At 45.4% G+C, this 18,520-nt stretch overlaps 1 protein-coding gene across 1 annotated transcript; it reads right to left on the bottom strand.

Moving 5' to 3' along the window:
* Nucleotides 1-823: 823 nt before the first annotated feature.
* Nucleotides 824-11,090, bottom strand: LOC123042586 (cytochrome P450 709B2-like). Its single transcript, XM_044465016.1, has 5 exons — nucleotides 10,763-11,090; nucleotides 3,774-3,997; nucleotides 2,037-2,287; nucleotides 1,528-1,900; nucleotides 824-1,424 (listed from the first exon to the last, which is right to left on the bottom strand). Exons 1-5 carry the CDS (start codon nucleotides 11,046-11,048, stop codon nucleotides 987-989), a joined length of 1,572 nt encoding a protein of 523 aa, XP_044320951.1. The 5' UTR covers nucleotides 11,049-11,090; the 3' UTR covers nucleotides 824-986.
* Nucleotides 11,091-18,520: the final 7,430 nt, after the last annotated feature.

The following is an 18,520-nucleotide window of genomic DNA, read 5'->3' on the forward strand; positions in this document are numbered from 1 at the left end:
TCTCCATAGTCGCGACTTACTGACGGGCATGGCGTGTCGCCGCGCGGGCTAAGCTAGTATGTGTTTATTGCCAACTATCGGCTCGCTCTTTTCCTTAGTCCCTTAGCTGTTTTTCAAGTCCGCCCCCGGCCTCTTTTGGCTTTTGGTCCAGCCAATCAGACAGCCGGGATGTGGTCTATAGCTGTAGCAAGGAATGGGCCGCAAGGGTGGGAGCACAGTACTTTAGACTTTAGGAGTCAGGTTCAAGCGAGCGGGCAGTGAGCCGGCTGGACGGTAGGCGGCACGGCCAGCTGAAGTTCAGCCGGCGGAAGCGGGGACGGCCCCGCCAAAGGCGCAACCAGATTATCCGAGCCGAACGCCACCGACCTTTTGCTCTTTTCACCCGGACAGCCGAGTTGCGATTTGTTCTGGAGACAAAGAGTGGGCCTTTGGTGCGGTACACACTACTAAGACGGCTCCAGAAAAGGAGAGCACGGGCTAGCTGGTGGGATCATATTGGCCCGAGCTGGTCGGGAGAAGCTGGGAGGACTAGTTCAGTTGAGAGAATAGGCAGGCAAACACCCATCGATATGGCATGCCAGCTGGACCAAACAATTGGGACCCATGGTAAGAACGCAAAAGATTTCAAAGATGGTAAATTGTGGCAATAGTTTTACTTAATGAGGTAAAATTGATGAAATCCTGCTAAATGGGGTAATTAATGTCAAAATGTCAAAATAGGGGGTAAAACCGGAATTCAGTCTAGTTGTTATATGGTGGGTGCAATTTACACTTTAAAATAAATATTAAATAGATGACTCTTGAACATGACCAAGAGTACTAATATCAGTTTACTCCTTTGTTTCCTTTATTTCTCAGTCATATACATTCACTACATATATATATACTGTGTATCTTCTTTCGGGTACATACACTGTGTATCATCGAGTACAACCCAGGTTCATCCATTCTTGGAGGTATGGCGACATTAAAAATTAAATACTAGTCTAATTGCACTTATCCAGTGGCCTTAAAAATATCGGAAGACCAAACTTAGGTTTAAGAGTAAACATATCGACTGGTGCATGCACATAATCAGGGGAAAGGGTGAATGAGAACTTCTGGAGCATCAGGGCCAATGTCGACTTCGCTTCCAACATAGCAAAGTTCTGACCGATGCAAGACCTTGGACCGATTGAAAAGGCTAGCAGGCCATGTGGAACCTTTGCTGCCCCCGTGATCCCATTCTTAAATCTCAAGGGATTGAATTCATCTGCGTCGTCACCCCAAACCTCCTTGTCCCTATGCATAACTGGAATAGGTATCACAATTGATATGCCTTTGGGCAGTTTTATTGATCCCACTGTCATATCGGTCACGGCCTTCCTTTGCATGAAAAGAGCAGGCGGGTAGAGCCTCAAGGTCTCTAAGAGCACCATTGCCATCTGCAATATATATAGCTTGTTGCACTACTAGTTAGCTACGGGTTCTAAGATGATCATAGAAGGACAAAATTGTAGTAAGAATGTACAGCTATATGTTTCTTGCCTCTTTCAATTTGTTGAGCGCATTGGGGTTAGGAGATTCCCTCCCAAATTCCTTGAAGACTTCCTTTCGAAGCTTTTCTTGCCATTCTGGGTATATGCACAACAAATACACAGACCATGTGAGTAGTTGAGATGTCGTGTCATGACCAGCGAAGAAGAACTGCTTGCACTCATGTATGATCTCGTCCATGCTCAAGCTGAGATCCACTTGCTTCCCTCCTTGCTTGGTTTCAATGCAAGAGTCAAGCATGACACCTAGTAGATCATTTCCGTATTCACTAGTTGCTAATCGTGGTTGTATGATTTGTGTGAGTAGGCTCTTAAGCTCCCTTTCGAGCATCCATCTACGTTGATTCCTTTCAGTAGGAAGATATCTGAATCAAGAAACAAAAACATTGAAGAGGCATAAGGACAACTATGTATGAAAACTGTTTAAAATAGAACTAAGATTATGGAAAACTGAGGTGCGCTTATTTACAAGGTATAAATTCAAGCATGGTGAGATTTTACTTGAATCCTGGTATCAGCACGTCGAGGAAAGCTTCCATAGTGATCCTCAATAGGTCAATTTGAGCCTGGAACACTTTATTTCCTAATTCATAACTGCTTCCAAAGATGGCATGGGATATATTATGAACTGTTAGCTGGCTGAAAAATTTACTGATATGTAATTGTTTTTCTCCATTCTCGTTTCGAGATGCTTGATGTTCCAACTCCTTAACCATGGTTTCAGCAAAATCCAGCATTGTTTTTGTCATCATCTGCAATGAATACCAACTAGAGGTCAATTTCTTATAACAGCCTAGCATGCTTCCTATTTCTACGGTCCTTACATCTTACTACTAATTGGAGGCCCCAACGAAGTCTCGATGTTAATCCTAACCATACACATCAGACCAGAAAGATAAATCCTAGATATTATCACAAAATCATAAACTTCCGGCCATCCATTTGGTAGTCCACAACAAACATGGGTACTCAACCTAAATGTAGACATCTAAATAACCCACATCTGCCTTTATGAAAGATAATCTAAAGTAACCCTCTAAATTTGTATATAAATTGCCCCCTTCGTCATTACAACCAATAATCTACATAACCCATTAAGTTTGCATGTAAAGTACCCCCATCTTTTTATATTAAAAATAAAATAAAAATATCCCTTATTTAAATTACCAGCATCTTCTAATATATGAAAAATGAATAAGCACAAATTACGGCCATATATGTTCCTAAAGTACCCATTCAATCACTATTAATATGTAAACACTAAATCCAAATAAACATATATATTTTCTGTCTTCATATGCAGACCAAGTAAACACGCATGCATGCACAACAGTACATACTTCGATAGCTTGGCATTCATAAATAATGTTCCTTTAGCAATTCTTGTACTAATGACACCATTATATTAACACCCCATGAAACGAAATTATGTAAAAAAAAATACTTTCATTAAATTCACACATTATGACGGAAATATTATAAAAATGTACAATGACAGTTTAATTAAACCACCCTATTTTCTATAAAATAATAAAATAATATTACACATATAATTACTAGGTAGACAAAATCCAATATGTTCAGTGGTTGTGGTGTGGGTTGAAATGACTGCTTATGCCACTGTAATTAAGAGTGCAGTCTTGGACATAGCGCCCATCTCTTAACAAAATAGAAAAAAGAATTATCCAGAGGTACAATAAGATTTAGAGTTTTAACTTAACATGTGGATCGAAAACACAAGCAACTAATAAAGTAATAATAGAAAGCTAAAATCTGGATTCATACTATGTCACAACACATGGCCTACAACGAGAGTTTACATAACTGAGCTAATGTTTCAAGTACACACATATTGTAGTACCATGTAGGTAAGATACAATAGAGGGGGGGGGGGGGTTATGAATATAAGTGTTAAAAATATATAGTAATTCATAAATTTAGCACAACATGATGTACATTATTAAATACCTAACGGTAATCATGTTAATTAATGAATAGAGGGATACAGACCGAGCGAAAGAGCATGCAATGATAAGAAATATTGATTAATTATATTGCAGATACTACTTTATCTATGAATCTGCAATAGTTATGTCTCCTAAGATTTGTACCCTGTGTAGGAGAACAGGTTGATGGAGCAGTGAAGTTTGATTCGAGTTGTGCCCTTTTTTGCCTTGTTGCTAAGGCAAATGCAAGTTTTTAGCATGACACAACAAATATAATAGATCTAGGCATTACCTTTAGCTTATCAATGGTGAAAACAGGGTTGATTATCCTGCGATGGCGCACCCAATCTGCGCCTTCCATAAACCCGAGTTTGTTACCAACCAAAGCCAGGAAATTAGGGTGTACATCGTTCTTCACGAAATGTCCGGACTTGCTTGAAAGAATTTGTCTTGCCAATTCATAATTAAATACGCATATTCGGGCCTGCGCCCCATGCCAATATAGAAATGGGTCTCCTGCAAAGCATTCAAAAGACGTAGTTTGTGTCACATATTGTTTTAGAATATAACTAAGAAAAAAAAATGCCTAACAAGTTACTGTGTGGTAAACCTCTCTCTGCCTGTCTCAATAAACTATCATCTATAAGTCCTTGTATTTCTCCAAAAATGATTTATGACTTCCCTTGTTGTTGCCTTCTGTGTTGCACTACAGCGCGACAGGTGTGCTGAACAATCTTCCAACCAACATTCAAAATTTTAAAAAGGTCTTTGTTGAAATCTTCATAGGAAATTTATGTACTCCCTCCATCCAAATATAGAGGGCCAAATACATTATTCAAGGTTGCCTTTATCCATTGATAAAAAATAATAATATATGAGATGCATATTATGTCAATTAAAAAGTCCTTTCACATATGAATTTGACGGATGTTTTATCCCATGGTCAAAGTTCAGCTCAAAAAACGTATTATGCCCTATATATTTGAACGGAGGGAGTATTAGTTATAGCAAAGGTGCATCTCAGGTGCAAACGAACTTAAAGTCAAAGCTTACAGAAATTTAGTAGACATCTTATTTTAGGTTTCTCATAAACTCGCTAGTTGTAGGTGACTTTATATTTTAGGTTTCAAGACCAAATTAGAGGAAGTTTGTGAGATACCGAAATTATACAACTGCACTTTTATTTGTTCGGTGGTGCTATGACCTGGAATTTTAAATTTGTATTTTTTATGGTACATGGTGGCATAAGTACAAGTTATTACTTTTGACAAAAAAAATTGAAGCTAATTTTAAAAACTTATAAGGTACGTGCTAATTTTCCTGAAGGTGTTTGTTGGGTGTATGTTTTCATGCGTGGCGCAAGGCCCATGACCCGCCTGATGGAGGCAGAAAAAAAAGAGCTACATCTCGCTTACTGCAAGATGGAAGGAGCACTTGCCTTCAGCGCTCATTAAACGGGCCGGCTCAACAGCAGTTCTACGCCTTCTTTTGGGAACCTTCTACCTACGGTGAAGACATCTTTCTAAATACTTGTACGACATCTTTCTGAATACGCGATGATCTTTTCTAAAATACGTTGATTTTTTTTAAGATACAAGCCGACCATTTTTGAAATACATGAAAGACATTTTTAATAGATGACGATCATTTTTAGAAGACATGATCAATATTTTTGTATTACACGATGAACATCTTAAAATTACACTATGCATATTTTTGAAAATACAGTATGAAATGCACGATCAATGTTTTAGAAAAACATGATGAACATCTTTTAATACACGGTGAACAAATTTTAAATAAACGATGAACACTTTTGACACACAATGAGCAGTTTTTAGCACACGTACAAGATTTTTTTTTAGATATACGAGAACTTTTTTCATATCCGCAAATAGTTTTTCTGGTACACGTGTATTTTACCTAAAAGTAGAGAAAACCTAAATGAAGTGTAAAGAAAACCAGGAGAGAAGAAAAAAATGAAGCGGTCTCTCCTCTTGCAAATTTCAGGCGAATTTTATTATCTCAATATGGAGCATCGAGAGGATGCAAGCAAAATGAGCATACACCCGGCCTCTGCATATGGGAAGCACACTGTCAACATCAACACACACCCACGACACACACCGGCAAATAGCAAAGTCATATAGACTAAAGTATAGATAGGCGAGCAAAAAAAGGCCCAAAGCGACCAATAATCTTATCCAAGAGGTTCTTCAAGAGCAATGTCTTCACAATGAGAACGACGCTCAAGCGCCGCCGTCACCGGAACCAAGCATAAAAGGCCAGCATCTACGTTTTCACCTTGAAGAATCAATCCGAGAATATAAAAGCAATGCCTTCAACATGGTATCAACGGAAAAACATCGGGTATACCGAACTCGGTTCAGGTCTAGACTTTCACCCTGGAGCTCGGAACCAGGTGCTCGAGTGGCACGACCATCGAAGTCACTTTTGTGTTGTCGCCACCACTTTCCTCGATCCTAGAAGGTACATGTGATGCAACTACCGTTGCTCCACAACCATCTCTTTGCATCATGTTATTGTCCATAGTTTGCATCCCACCGTCGAAGTCAACCACTGGATTTGGAGAGGTGGAACTCCTGCGAAGACCTTTCGGTTGCTGCTATAATCCACAGGGAGGCTGCCGCTGTAGGCAAGACTGATCACCACAATGACCAACACCGACGACGGAGCACACCACCGCCGATAGCCAGATCGTCGGGGAGAGCATGCCCAAGCTTGTTAGCCTTGGGAGTGACATGGGCTAAATTAGAACACGAGATGCAGATCACCATCGCTGATGCATGCCCGCGCAGAGCACAACCACCACAAGAGAAGGAGCGCACAACCGACCGCGACATTGTGCCCGCCCGCGAGCACACCCATCATCACGCCGCCGCTGAAAGCCCGCGGTCGCGCCTGCCGCGCCCCATGGTGAGACCTACTACTAAGCGCCGCTCGTGCAGCAGCCACCACCATCGCACGCCTTGGCGATGCCCCGCAAGAAGCAGCAAGTGGACACACCACCGCGAACCGAGGGAGAGTGGGAGACCGCCCCAAGAGATCAGAACGAGCATATCGGGCACTTCCTGATCTATGCCCTGAATCCACACACAGTCCGCCAGCACCGTAGCCAAGCTATTTGTTGCAACCCCACCTCCAGCTGTAGCATGGGACACGACGATGCGAGCCATGATGCGCCGCTCGCTGGCCACCACCCGTTCCCCGCTGCCTTGAGTTCCCCTTCTCATTGAAGCACCGTAACCGGTAGGAAACATGCCCCACAGCCGCCGACTCGTGACGAGCTTTGCCCATTGAAGCTTGAAGGAAATGGCAACTGTTAGAACGGAGAGAGAGAGATTGGTGCAATATGATGGATGTATTATTGAGCCTCGAGGAAGAGTATATATTGAGTACAAGACTTGGAGGGCAAGAAGCCTCTCCTGAAGATAAGGTAGGAGATGGATTACAAATCATAGACTACCAAATACAAGTAACCCAAATATATCTCTAACATCCCCCCGCAGTCGTAGCGGTAGCGTCGCAGACAACAGGAGCGTCGCGGACGGTCAGATTGTAGAGAATAGCAACTGACGGGCTGACATCCCCCGTAGTCGTAGCGGGAGCGTCGTGGACGGTGTCGCGCCGCGGACGCGTTGATTGTAGAGGAAACCGACGAGTTGCTCAAGAGGATGATAACCCTTTATGCCGATGTCGAGGTAGCCGAGAGCGTAGGGTGGTGTAGCCATGGTCGAGGTAGCCGTGCGAAGAATACCGTGGTCGGTGTCGAGTCGGGGTCGCCGGTGTCGAGGTAGTCTCCGTGGAGCCGCGGAAGAAGAGCAGCGGGCGGCGGCGGCCTAAGCAGGCGGCAGCGGCTAGAGAAGGAGCACGGCGGCGGTGCTCGAAGTAGGCGATAATGAACCCGACAGTGTGACGAAGACCGGCGTGGACGGTGATGTTCCTGCGCCAAGGGAGGCGGCACGACGCATATCACGTGGAAGTCACCGCGCGTGGACGGCGGTGAACCACGAGACGCATCGTTACGGCCCGAAGGGGCGACACAACGGCGGCGGGCAGGTCGGCGCGACAGCGGGGAAGATCTCAAGGCCGTTGCAGGGATCGCGTGCCACGCTCGCTACGGCCCGACGGGGCAACGCAGCGGCAGAGCGAGGGTCGGTGTAGCCTCGGGGACGGTGTCGGTGCGGCGGTTGACCGCGAGCCACGGCACTACGGCCCGAAGGGGCGACACAGCGGCAGCGCGCGAGGTGGTGCAACCATGGGAAAGGCCTCAGGGCGGCGGCGGGGATCACGGGCCACGGCGCAGCGGTGGCACGGATCGATGCAGCCATGGGGAGAACCACGGGGCAGCGACGATGCGGTCTGACGGGGCGACGCAGCGGCAGGCCGTTGCTTGATTGGCGGAGGGTCGCGCTGAACTCGGGGACAGGACGGTGATGGGCGGCGTAGATCGACGAGCGGGCTGACTCGCGCACGGCGGCCGTGAGGGGCCGCCTGTCGTGCGAGGCCGCCGGATTGGGGTGACGCGCAGGCAGACGTGTGGACAACGGCCATTAGGGGCCGCCTATCGCTCGAGGTCCACGGGTCGGTGAAGAGGCCGGCCGGTCGCGCCGGTGTCGGAGTAGAGGCGCACGGGGTCGATGGCGGCGGCGGGCAACACAAACCGATCAAGCAAAGATCGGGAACCAAAAAGAAAAAACACCGATCAAAATGACCGACGAGAGAGCGAAAAAAACCCGGAGCAAGGGCTCGGGAAAAAGACTCTTTAGGGCAGCCGGTCACGATCGGCGGACGAACCCTAGATACGGGCGGCGCGGGCCCCGACGGCGGTCATGGAGACCGACCGCCCCGGGGGCGGCGGGCGGGTGCGGAAGCGGCGGCGGCTAGTGTTTAGAATCCGGAAACTGATACCATGTTAGAAAGAAGTGAGAAATTGGTGGAATATGATGGATGTATTATTGAGCCTTAAGGAAGAGTATATATTAAGTACAAAACTTGAAGGGCAAGAAACCTCTTCGAAAAATAAAATAGAAGATGGATTACAAATCCTAGATTACAAAATACAAGTAACCTCGACAGCGACGACGAGGTAGAGGGACAGACGGAGGGAAAATAGCCTCGGCGTGGCGGGCAACGCGCAGTGTGTCAAGTTGGAAAATTAAAGCATGTCTAAAACTGGGACTGCGGCTAGCGCTGAGGGTGCCCGCGCGTAACGTTTTGCTGGGCCTGGCCAAGCAACTCTGCGTAGGAGGCGACCGTTTGCTTGCATTCGCCACAAGCCGGATGTTCTGCCACCCGTGAGATGTCCGGGCAGCGCCGACCAACCGTTTGAACATTGTTCTTAATTTTGTTAATTTTCTTTGAGAATGTGGTTGGATGGTCAGGAGGAGTGGTATCCCGGTCTAGTGGGGTTCAAGTCTTGTTGCTTGTATATATTTCTAGATTTATTTTAGAATTTCTGACGATGTACGTTCAAAGAGATGAGACGTTTCCTACGACTATGGGACGCCTTTTGTGACTTCGTCAATCTAAAGATGATATGTTGGCTTAACCTCTCGAAAGTGTTCATAGGAGTATGATATGCGCGCGTGTGTTCATCGGAATGAATGTATGCGCGTATATATGAGCGTGTGTGTTCTTAGTGTATTAAAAAAAAAATCTTTTGAAGACATAGGAGACGCGAGCTCCCGCGAGAGCTGGACTTGCTTTGCATCAGTGGCGCCCGCATGGATGTGCCTGTCGGCTCCCATGCGGTCTGTATTGAGAGAAAAAACAGTTGGACGGGAGATTTGTGATAGGATCACGTATGCTCCGGCATAGATTTCTTCGAGAAATCAGCCGTCTGCCTGGAATCTCTTCTGTACCCGCGCGTTCATCTCCTTCCCGGAGCTGGTGACGGCGGTGGTGATGCTCGGCTGGGCGGCGGCCCGGCGACTCGGTAGCGGTCGCCGGCGGTGTGCGGTGGCCGGCGGTGCGTCTCCGGCCCAGATCTGGGCTCTCCCAGCCCCATCTGGGTCCTAGCGGGCTGGTCCCCGGCGTGGCTTCGTCGTCGTCTGTGTGGTGAGGAGGAGGAGCAGCTCGGACCGGGGGGGGGGGGGGGGTGGCGATGCCGACGGCGTGCCTGCTGCAGCACGATGGCGGGAGCTTCACGGGCATGGAGTTCCCGGCCGGGCCTGTGGGCCCACGGGCCTGGTATGCTCCTGCTATTGTGTCCGGTCGGCTACCGTCGTTGACAGTGGAGGTTGTGCCCTGCCGCATTCTGACGGTGCTGCAGCCCCTAGTCCCGACTCCTATCCCTTGTTGTGCAGACCTCACTTCGTGGTGCCATGGTGAGACGGCGTGGAGGCTTCTTGACCATGGTGGCGCAAGATGGTGGTTGGTTTGGTGGCAGGCTCTGGAGCACCCGAGGTGAAGGTTGGGATCGGGGGAAACCCCTGTCGTCCTGTCCGACACCGACGCGGCGACGCCGATGGGTGCCGCCGGACCTTCCTGGAGGGCGTCGGGGGCGACCATTCCTCTCGCCTCGTCATGTACCGAGGGAAACCCTTGGCAGCAGCGTTGTCATCGTCGCGGTCCTTCTTGGAGGTGCTGATTGGTACGAGTGCTTCGGAGCCTTGGAGCTTGGTGGGAGATCTTCGGTGGGCGCAGTGGTCGTGAAGCTTCTTCGTTTCCGTCGATCCGTCGTTGTCGGCATTCTTTTCTCTTGTTGTTTCTCTTTCGTTTCTTTTGGGTGTGATTGTGCTGCTTCTGCCCCCGCACCTATCCTTGAATGTATCGGTTGGTTACTTTGGAATACAAAGCGGGGGACCCTTTTTCGGAAATAAAAAATACAGAGCACTCTCACCTAGTATACATGTAGCTTGCTTGGTAAGGGTGGTCATAGCGGTAGTAACATAGATAGTAATGTAGGTGTCACATAATCAAAAATGTTGATGTGTCAAATATTTAATAATGAGTGAGGCAAATAGAGTAACATAAGATGTTACCATCACACAACGTTTTCCAATGTAAAATGGGTCTACAAGACAATAAATGAAATATGTATGTTACTATGACACTTACACTAGAAAGAGTAGTAACATAGAGTTGTAACATATGTATGTTACTAGTCTAAATTACTCCTCACTATGACTAGCCTAATTGGCATACAACTATACATACATATGCTTCGACGGCAAAACAAATGGGTCAAACAAAGAAAGAGAAGCTAGAATGAAACTTCAGCAAATTAATAAAGGGTGTAATAAGCACAAGACATACCGTACTGCGCCCTCCATTTCAGGTAGTGTGGCGCGATCCGCGGGAGGTACTTGTGGTCGCGAACATCCAGCACCAGACGGTCAGTCTCCTCCTTGAGGCTCCTGATGTCCTTGTTGCAGCCATTCAAGAACCCGTAGGAGGGTCCATGGATCCCTTGCTCTCTGAACCACTTGCTTATGGCGTCTGGCCTCCACACGAGGCGCATGACGGCGTAGTCCCACAGCTGCGTGGCGACAACCACGAGCAGAGGAACGACAACGAGGAGGAGCATAACTAGGAAGGCCATAGGCAGAGGCGAAGAGGAAGAAGGTGTGAGCGAGCTAGAGGTGCTGAGTTGATCAGCTGCTTGGCTGCAGCGACCAAAGATTTAAATAGCGGGCCGTGCCATTTAGCGGTGACTTGTCAAGATATAAAATGTGACAGCATGCTAAGCTCCATTTGTTTACATTGGAAAAATAAGCAAACAATCATGCCTTATATATAATACTCTCTCCGTTTTTATTTAGTCCGCATATTAGTTTTGGTCAAAGTCAAGCTTTATAAACTTTGATGAAGTTTATAAACAAAAAATATTAACGTATACAATAAGATATCAACAACATTAGATTTATTATTGAATGTATTTTCACATCCTATAGATTTGTTATGATAAATGTCTATAGTGTTTTCTATAAACTTGGTCAAATTTTACGAAGTTTGACTTCAGTCAACTCTAATATGCAGAGTAAATAAAAACGGAGGTAAATGTCTATAGATTTTTTACTTGCAATTCATCATACATAATTCAACTCAACATATAACATATATACATAATACTAGGTGCCTGTGCAACAAGCACTACACACTCTCTGAGTAGAAGGTGAGCCTAAAACCACACCTTCGACACTCCTCCCAATTTAGGACGAGACCTGTCTCTTCACATTTCTGTAAAACTTTGTCAAGGTTATGCAAAAAATTATCGAAACAAGTTCCCTGGATAGGAAAATTGTCCAGGAACACTTCCAGCCTTCATTGAGACAAAGATAATGGAAATGCTTTTTTGAAAAGTAGGCGGTCATTACATAGCCTTAATGGCATTCTTCGATTAACATCAGTGCCATATGGACATGTAAATCTGGTTTTCACTTGATCTTCTGGTGACATGGCTATTTGACAAACTTGAAATATCCATCAAGGTAATAGGAATAAGAATTGTTGCCAACCATTCTAATATTTCATCAATCAAAGGTAATGGGTGCTGATCTTTTCGAGTCTCCTTGTTCAATTTCCTGAAATTAACACAATCGCAGCCAATTTCTTCCTTGAAACCTCTTGTCGTAAAACACATGGCTTGTGCTGCGAGGTCGTCTGTGCTATTTTTAATTATCGCAAGTAGTTCAGCCGACTGAACTGTGAGCTGTATATTGCACACGTCTTGCAGTAGGGAATCGACTGTGTTGTTTTTGCTGATCACAAATAGTTTTGCTGACTGAACTATATGCAGTATATCGCACATTCCATTTCGTTTCTAAATCATGCCTAATGAATCAGCCATCTCACACATATCTTTTTCTATGTGATCGGTTGTGATGCTTGCACTGCACACGGTTCGGTCCAAAGCTATGCGATATGTGTGTTGTCTTAGCAAGGTTCTGCAGTAGTGGGTGTCAGGGTTGGTAGCGATGGCCGGCACGTCGAGGTGGCAGAGCCCGAGACACCTGCAACGACTAAGATGACTGCCGGTGGGATGGATGAGAGCTGGCGGGGGTCTGCCGCCACAGATCTCCAGCAGAGGTCACTAGTATGCCTCTACTTGACTAGCTCATTAATCAAAGATGGTTATGTTTCCTGACCATAGACATGTGTTATCATTTGATTAGTGGGATCACATCATTAGAAGAATGATGTGATTGACATGACCCATTGTGTTAGCCTAGCACTTGATCGTTTAGTATACTGCTATTACTTTCTTCATGACTTATACAAAGTTCCTGCAACTATGAGATTGTGCAACTCCCTTTTACCGGAAGAACACTTTGTGTGCTACCAAACGTCACAACGTAACTGGGTGATTATAAAGGTGCTCTACAGGTGTTTCCGAAGGTACATGTTGAGTTGGCATAATTCGAGATTAGGATTTGTCACTCCGATTGTCGGAGAGGTATCTCTGGGCCCTCTCGGTAATACTCATCACTTAAGCCTTGCAAGCATGTAACTAATGAGTTAGTTATGAGATGACGTATTACAGAACGAGTAAAGAGACTTGCCGGTAACGAGATTGAACTAGGTATTGGATACCGACGATCAAATCTCGGGCAAGTAACATACCGATGACAAAAGGAACAAAGTATGTTGTTATGCGGTTTGACCGATAAAGATCTTCATAGAATATGTAGGAACCAATATGGGCATCCAGGTCCCGCTATTGGTTATTGACCAGAGACGTGTCTCGGTCATGTCTACATTGTTCTCGAACCGTAGGGTCCGCACGCTTAAGGTTTCGATGACAGTTATATTATGAGTTTATGTATTTTGATGTACCGAAGTTTGTTCGGAGTCCCGGATGTGATCACGGACATGACGAGGAGTCTCGAAATGGTCGAGACATAAAGATTGATATGTTGGACGGATATATTTGGACACCGGAAAGGTTCCGGGAGAGTTTGGGAATATACCGGAGCTCCGGGAGGTTACCGGAACCCCCCGGTAAGTATATGGGCCTTATTGGGCCCTAGTGGAAGGGAGGGAGAAGGAGCAAGGGAGGGCCCCCCCCCAAGCCCAATCCGAATTGGGAAGGGGGCCGGCCCCCCTTTCCTTCTCTCCTTCCCCCTCTTCCTTCCTACTACTACTACTCCTTCCTTCCCCCTCCATCTTGGATTAGGAAAAGGAGGGGAAACCTACTTGGAGTAGGTTTCCCCCCTTATGGCGCGCCCCCCTTGGGCCGGCCACCTCCTCCCTCCCTCCTTTATATACGGGGGTAGGGGGGCACCCTAGACACACAAGTTGATCATTGAGATCGTTCCTTAGCCGTGTGCGGTGCCCCCCTCCACGATATTACACCTCGGTCATATTGTAGCGGTGCTTAGGCGAAGCCCTGCGACAGGAGAACATCAAGATCGTCACCACGCCGTCGTGCTGACGGAACTCCTCCCCGCGCCTCTGCTGGATCGGAGATCGGGGTGCGTCATCGAGCTGTACGTGTGTCAAGAACTCGGAGGTGCCGGAGTAATGGTGCTTGGATCGGTTGAACCAGGAGGACGTACGACTACTTCCTCTACATTGCGTCAATGCTTCCGCTTCGGTCTACGAGGGTACGTAGACAACACTCTCCCCTCTCGTTGCTATGCATCACCATGATCTTGCGTGTGCGTAGGAAATTTTTTGAAATTACTACGTTCCCCAACAGTGGCATCCGAGCCAGGTTTTATGCGTTGATGTTATATGCACGAGTAGAACACAAGTGAGTTGTGGACGATACAAGTCATACTGCCTACCAGCATGTCATACTTTGGTTCAGCGGTATTGTGAGATGAAGCGGTCCGGACCGACATTACGCGTACGCTTACGCGAGACTGGTTTCACCGTTACGAGCACTCGTGCTTAAAGGTGGCTGGCGAGTGTCTGTCTCTCTCACTTTAGTTGAACCGAGTGTGACTACGCCCGGTCCTTGTGAAGGGTAAAACGGAGTCTATTTGACAAACTATCGTTGTGGTTTTGATGCGTAGGTAAGAACGGTTCTTGCTAAGCCCATAGCAGCCACGTAAAATTTGCAACAACAAAGTAGAGGACGTCTAACTTGTTTTTGCAGGGCATGTTATGATGTGATATGTTCAAGACGTGATGCTATATTTTATTGTATGAGATGATCATGTTTTGTAACCGAAATTATCGGCAACTGGCAGGAGCCATATGGTTGTTGCTTTATTGTATGAAATGCAAACGCCCTATAATTGCTTTACTTTATCACTAAGCGGTAGCGATAGTCGTAGAAGCAATAGATGGCGTAACGACAACGATGCTACGATGGAGATCAAGGTGTCGCGCCGGTGACGATGGTGATCACGACGGTGCTTCGGAGATGGAGATCACAAGCACAAGATGATGATGGCCATATCATATCACTTATATTGATGGCATGTGATGTTTATCCTTTATGCATCTTATCTTGCTTTGATTGACGGTAGCATTTTAAGATGATCTCTCACTAAAATTATCAAGAAGTGTTCTCCCTGAGTATGCACCGTTGCCAAAGTTCATCGTGCCGAGACACCATGTGATGATCGGGTGTGATAAGCTCTACGTCCATCTACAACGGGTGCAAGCCAGTTTTGCACGCGCAGAATACTCAGGTTAAACTTGACGAGCCTAGCATATGCAGATATGGCCTCGGAACACGGAGACCGAAAGGTCGAGCGTGAATCATATAGTAGATATGATCAACATAATGATGTTTACCATTGAAAACTACTCCATCTCACGTGATGATCGGTTATGGTTTAGTTGATTTGGATCACGTGATCACTTAGATGACTAGAGAGATGTCTGTCTAAGTGGGAGTTCTTAAGTAATATGATTAATTGAACTTAAATTTATCATGAACTTAGTACCTGATAGTATCTTGCTTGTCTATGTTTGTTTGTAGATAGATGGCTCGTGCTGTTGTTCCGTTGAATTTTAATGCGTTCCTTGAGAAAGCAAAGTTGAAAGATGATGGTAGCAATTACATGGACTGGGTCCGTAACCTGAGGATTATCCTCATTGCTGAACAGAAGAGTTACGTCCTGGAAGCACCGCTGGGTGCCAGGCCTGCTGCTGATGCAACTGACGACGTTAAGAACGTCTGGCAGAGCAAAGCTGATGACTACTCTATAGTTCAGTGTGCCATGCTTTACGGCTTAGAACCGGGTCTTCAACGACGTTTTGAACGTCATGGAGCATATGAGATGTTCCAGGAGTTGAAGTTAATATTTCAAGCAAATGCCCGGATTGAGAGATATGAAGTCTCCAATAAGTTCTATAGCTGCAAGATGGAGGAGAATAGTTCTGTCAGTGAACATATACTCAGAATGTCTGGGTATAACAATCACTTGATTCAACTGGGAGTTAATCTTCCTGATGATAGTGTCATTGACAGAATTCTTCAATCACTGCCACCAAGCTACAAGAGCTTTGTGATGAACTATAATATGCAAGGGATGAACAAGACTATTCCCGAGCTCTTCGCGATGCTGAAAGCCGCGGAGGTAGAAATCAAGAAGGAGCATCAAGTGTTGATGGTCAACAAGACCACTAGTTTCAAGAAAAAGGGCAAAGGGAAGAAGAAGGGGAACTTCAAAAAGAACGGCAAGCAAGTTGCTGCTCAAGAGAAGAAACCCAAGTCTGGACCTAAGCCTGAAACTGAGTGCTTCTACTGCAAGCAGACTGGACACTGGAAGCGGAACTGCCCCAAGTATTTGGTGGATAAGAAGGATGGCAAAGTAAACAAAGGTATATGTGATATACATGTTATTGATGTGTACCTAACTAGAGCTCGTAGTAGCACCTGGGTATTTGATACTGGTTCTGTTGCTAATATTTGCAACTCGAAACAGGGACTACGGAATAAGCGAGCACTGGCCAAGGACGAGGTGACGATGCGCGTGGGAAACGGTTCCAAAGTCGATGTGATCGTCGTCGGCACGCTACCTCTACATCTACCATCGGGATTAGTTTTAGACCTGAATAATTGTTATTTGGTGCCTGCGTTGAGCATGAACATTATATCTGGATCTTGTTTGATGCGAGACGGTTATTCATTTAAATCAGAGAATAATGGTTGTTCTATTTATATGAGTAATATCTTTTATGGTCATGCACTCTTGAAGAGTGGTCTATTTTTATTGAATCTCGATAGTAGTGATACACATATTCATAATGTTGAAGCCAAAAGATGCAGAGTTGATAATGATAGTGCAACTTATTTGTGGCACTGCCGTTTAGGTCATATCGGTGTAAAACGCATGAAGAAACTCCATACTGATGGACTTCTGGAATCACTTGATTATGAATCACTTGGTACTTGCGAACCGTGCCTCATGGGCAAGATGACTAAAATACCGTTCTCCGGATCTATGGAGAGAGCAACAGATTTGTTGGAAATCATACATACAGATGTATGTGGCCCGATGAATGTTGAGGCTCGTGGCGGATATCGTTATTTTCTCACCTTCACAGATGATTTGAGCAGATATGGGTATATCTACTTAATGAAGCACAAGTCTGAAACATTTGAAAAGTTCAAAGAATTTCAGAGTGAAGTAGAAAATCATCGTAACAAGAAAATAAAGTTTCTACGATCTGATCGTGGAGGAGAATATTTGAGTTACGAGTTTGGTTTACATTTGAAACAATGCAGAATAGTTTCGCAACTCACGCCACCTGGAACACCACAATGAAATGGTGTGTCCGAACGTCGTAATCGTACTTTACTTGATATGGTACGATCTATGATGTCTCTTACCGATTTACCGCTATCGTTTTGGGGTTATGCTTTAGAGACAGCCGCATTCACGTTAAATAGGGCACCATCAAAATCCGTTGAGACGACGCCTTATGAACTGTGGTTTGGCAAGAAACCAAATTTGTCGTTTCTTAAAGTTTGGGGCTGCGATGCTTATGTGAAGAAACTTCAACCAGATAAGCTCGAACCCAAATCGGAGAAATGTGTCTTCATAGGATACCCAAAAGAGACTGTTGGGTACACCTTCTATCACAGATCCGAAGGCAAAACATTCATTGCTAAGAATGGATCCTTTCTAGAGAAGGAGTTTCTCTCGAAAGAAGTGAGTGGGAGGAAAGTAGAACTTGATGAGATAACTGTATCTACTCCCTTATTGGAAGGTAGTTCATCACGAGAACCGGTTCCCGTGACAACTACACCAATTAGTGAGGAAGCTAATGATATTGATCATGAAACTTCAGATCAAGTTTCTACTGAACCTCGTAGGTCTACCAGAGTAAGATCCGCACTAGAGTGGTACGGTCATCCTATTCTGGAAGTCATGTTACTTGACCATGATGAACCTACGAACTATGAGGAAGCGATGATGAGCCCAGATTCCGCAAAATGGCTAGAGGCCATGAAATCTGAGATAGGATCCATGTATGAAAACAAAGTATGGACTTTGGTTGACTTGCCCGATGATCGGCAAGCCATTGAGAATAAATGGATCTTTAAGAAGAAGACTGACGCTGATGGTAATGTTACTATCTATAAAGCTCGATTTGTTGCAAAAGGTTTTCGACAAGTTCAAGGGGTTGACTACGATGAGACTTTCTCACCCGTAGCGATGCTTAAGTCTGTCCGAATCATGTTGGCCATTGCTGCATTTCATGATTATGAAATTTGGAAAATGGATGTCAAGACTGCATTCTTGAATGGATTTCTAGAAGAAGAGTTGTATATGATGCAGCCAGAAGGTTTTGTTGATCCAAAAGGTGCTGACAAAGTGTGCAAGCTCCGGCGTTCCATTTATGGACTGGTGCAAGCATCTCGGAGTTGGAATAAACGTTTTGATAGTGTGATCAAGGCATATGGTTTTATACAGACTTTTGGAGAAGCCTGTATTTACAAGAAAGTGAGTGGGAGCTCTGTAGCATTTCTAGTTTTATATGTTGATGACATATTATTAATTGGAAATGATATAGAATTTCTGGATAGCATAAAGGGATACTTGAATAAAAGTTTTTCGATGAAAGACCTCGGTGAAGCTTCTTACATATTAGGCATCAAGATCTATA

This window comes from Triticum aestivum, chromosome 2B (genome assembly GCF_018294505.1).
Source record: "Triticum aestivum cultivar Chinese Spring chromosome 2B, IWGSC CS RefSeq v2.1, whole genome shotgun sequence".
NCBI lineage: Eukaryota > Viridiplantae > Streptophyta > Magnoliopsida > Poales > Poaceae > Triticum > Triticum aestivum.

Excerpts from the sequence above, each read along its gene's own strand:
- LOC123042586 (XM_044465016.1), bottom strand. The coding sequence starts at position 11,048 with ATGGCCTTCCTAGTTATGCTCCTCCTCGTTGTCGTTCCTCTGCTCGTG. Across the intron at positions 1,901-2,036 it reads GTGCTGATACCAGGATTCAA|ATATCTTCCTACTGAAAGGA; the intron begins GTAAAATCTCAC and ends TTCTTGATTCAG. Across the intron at positions 1,425-1,527 it reads CGCTCAACAAATTGAAAGAG|ATGGCAATGGTGCTCTTAGA; the intron begins GCAAGAAACATA and ends TATATATTGCAG.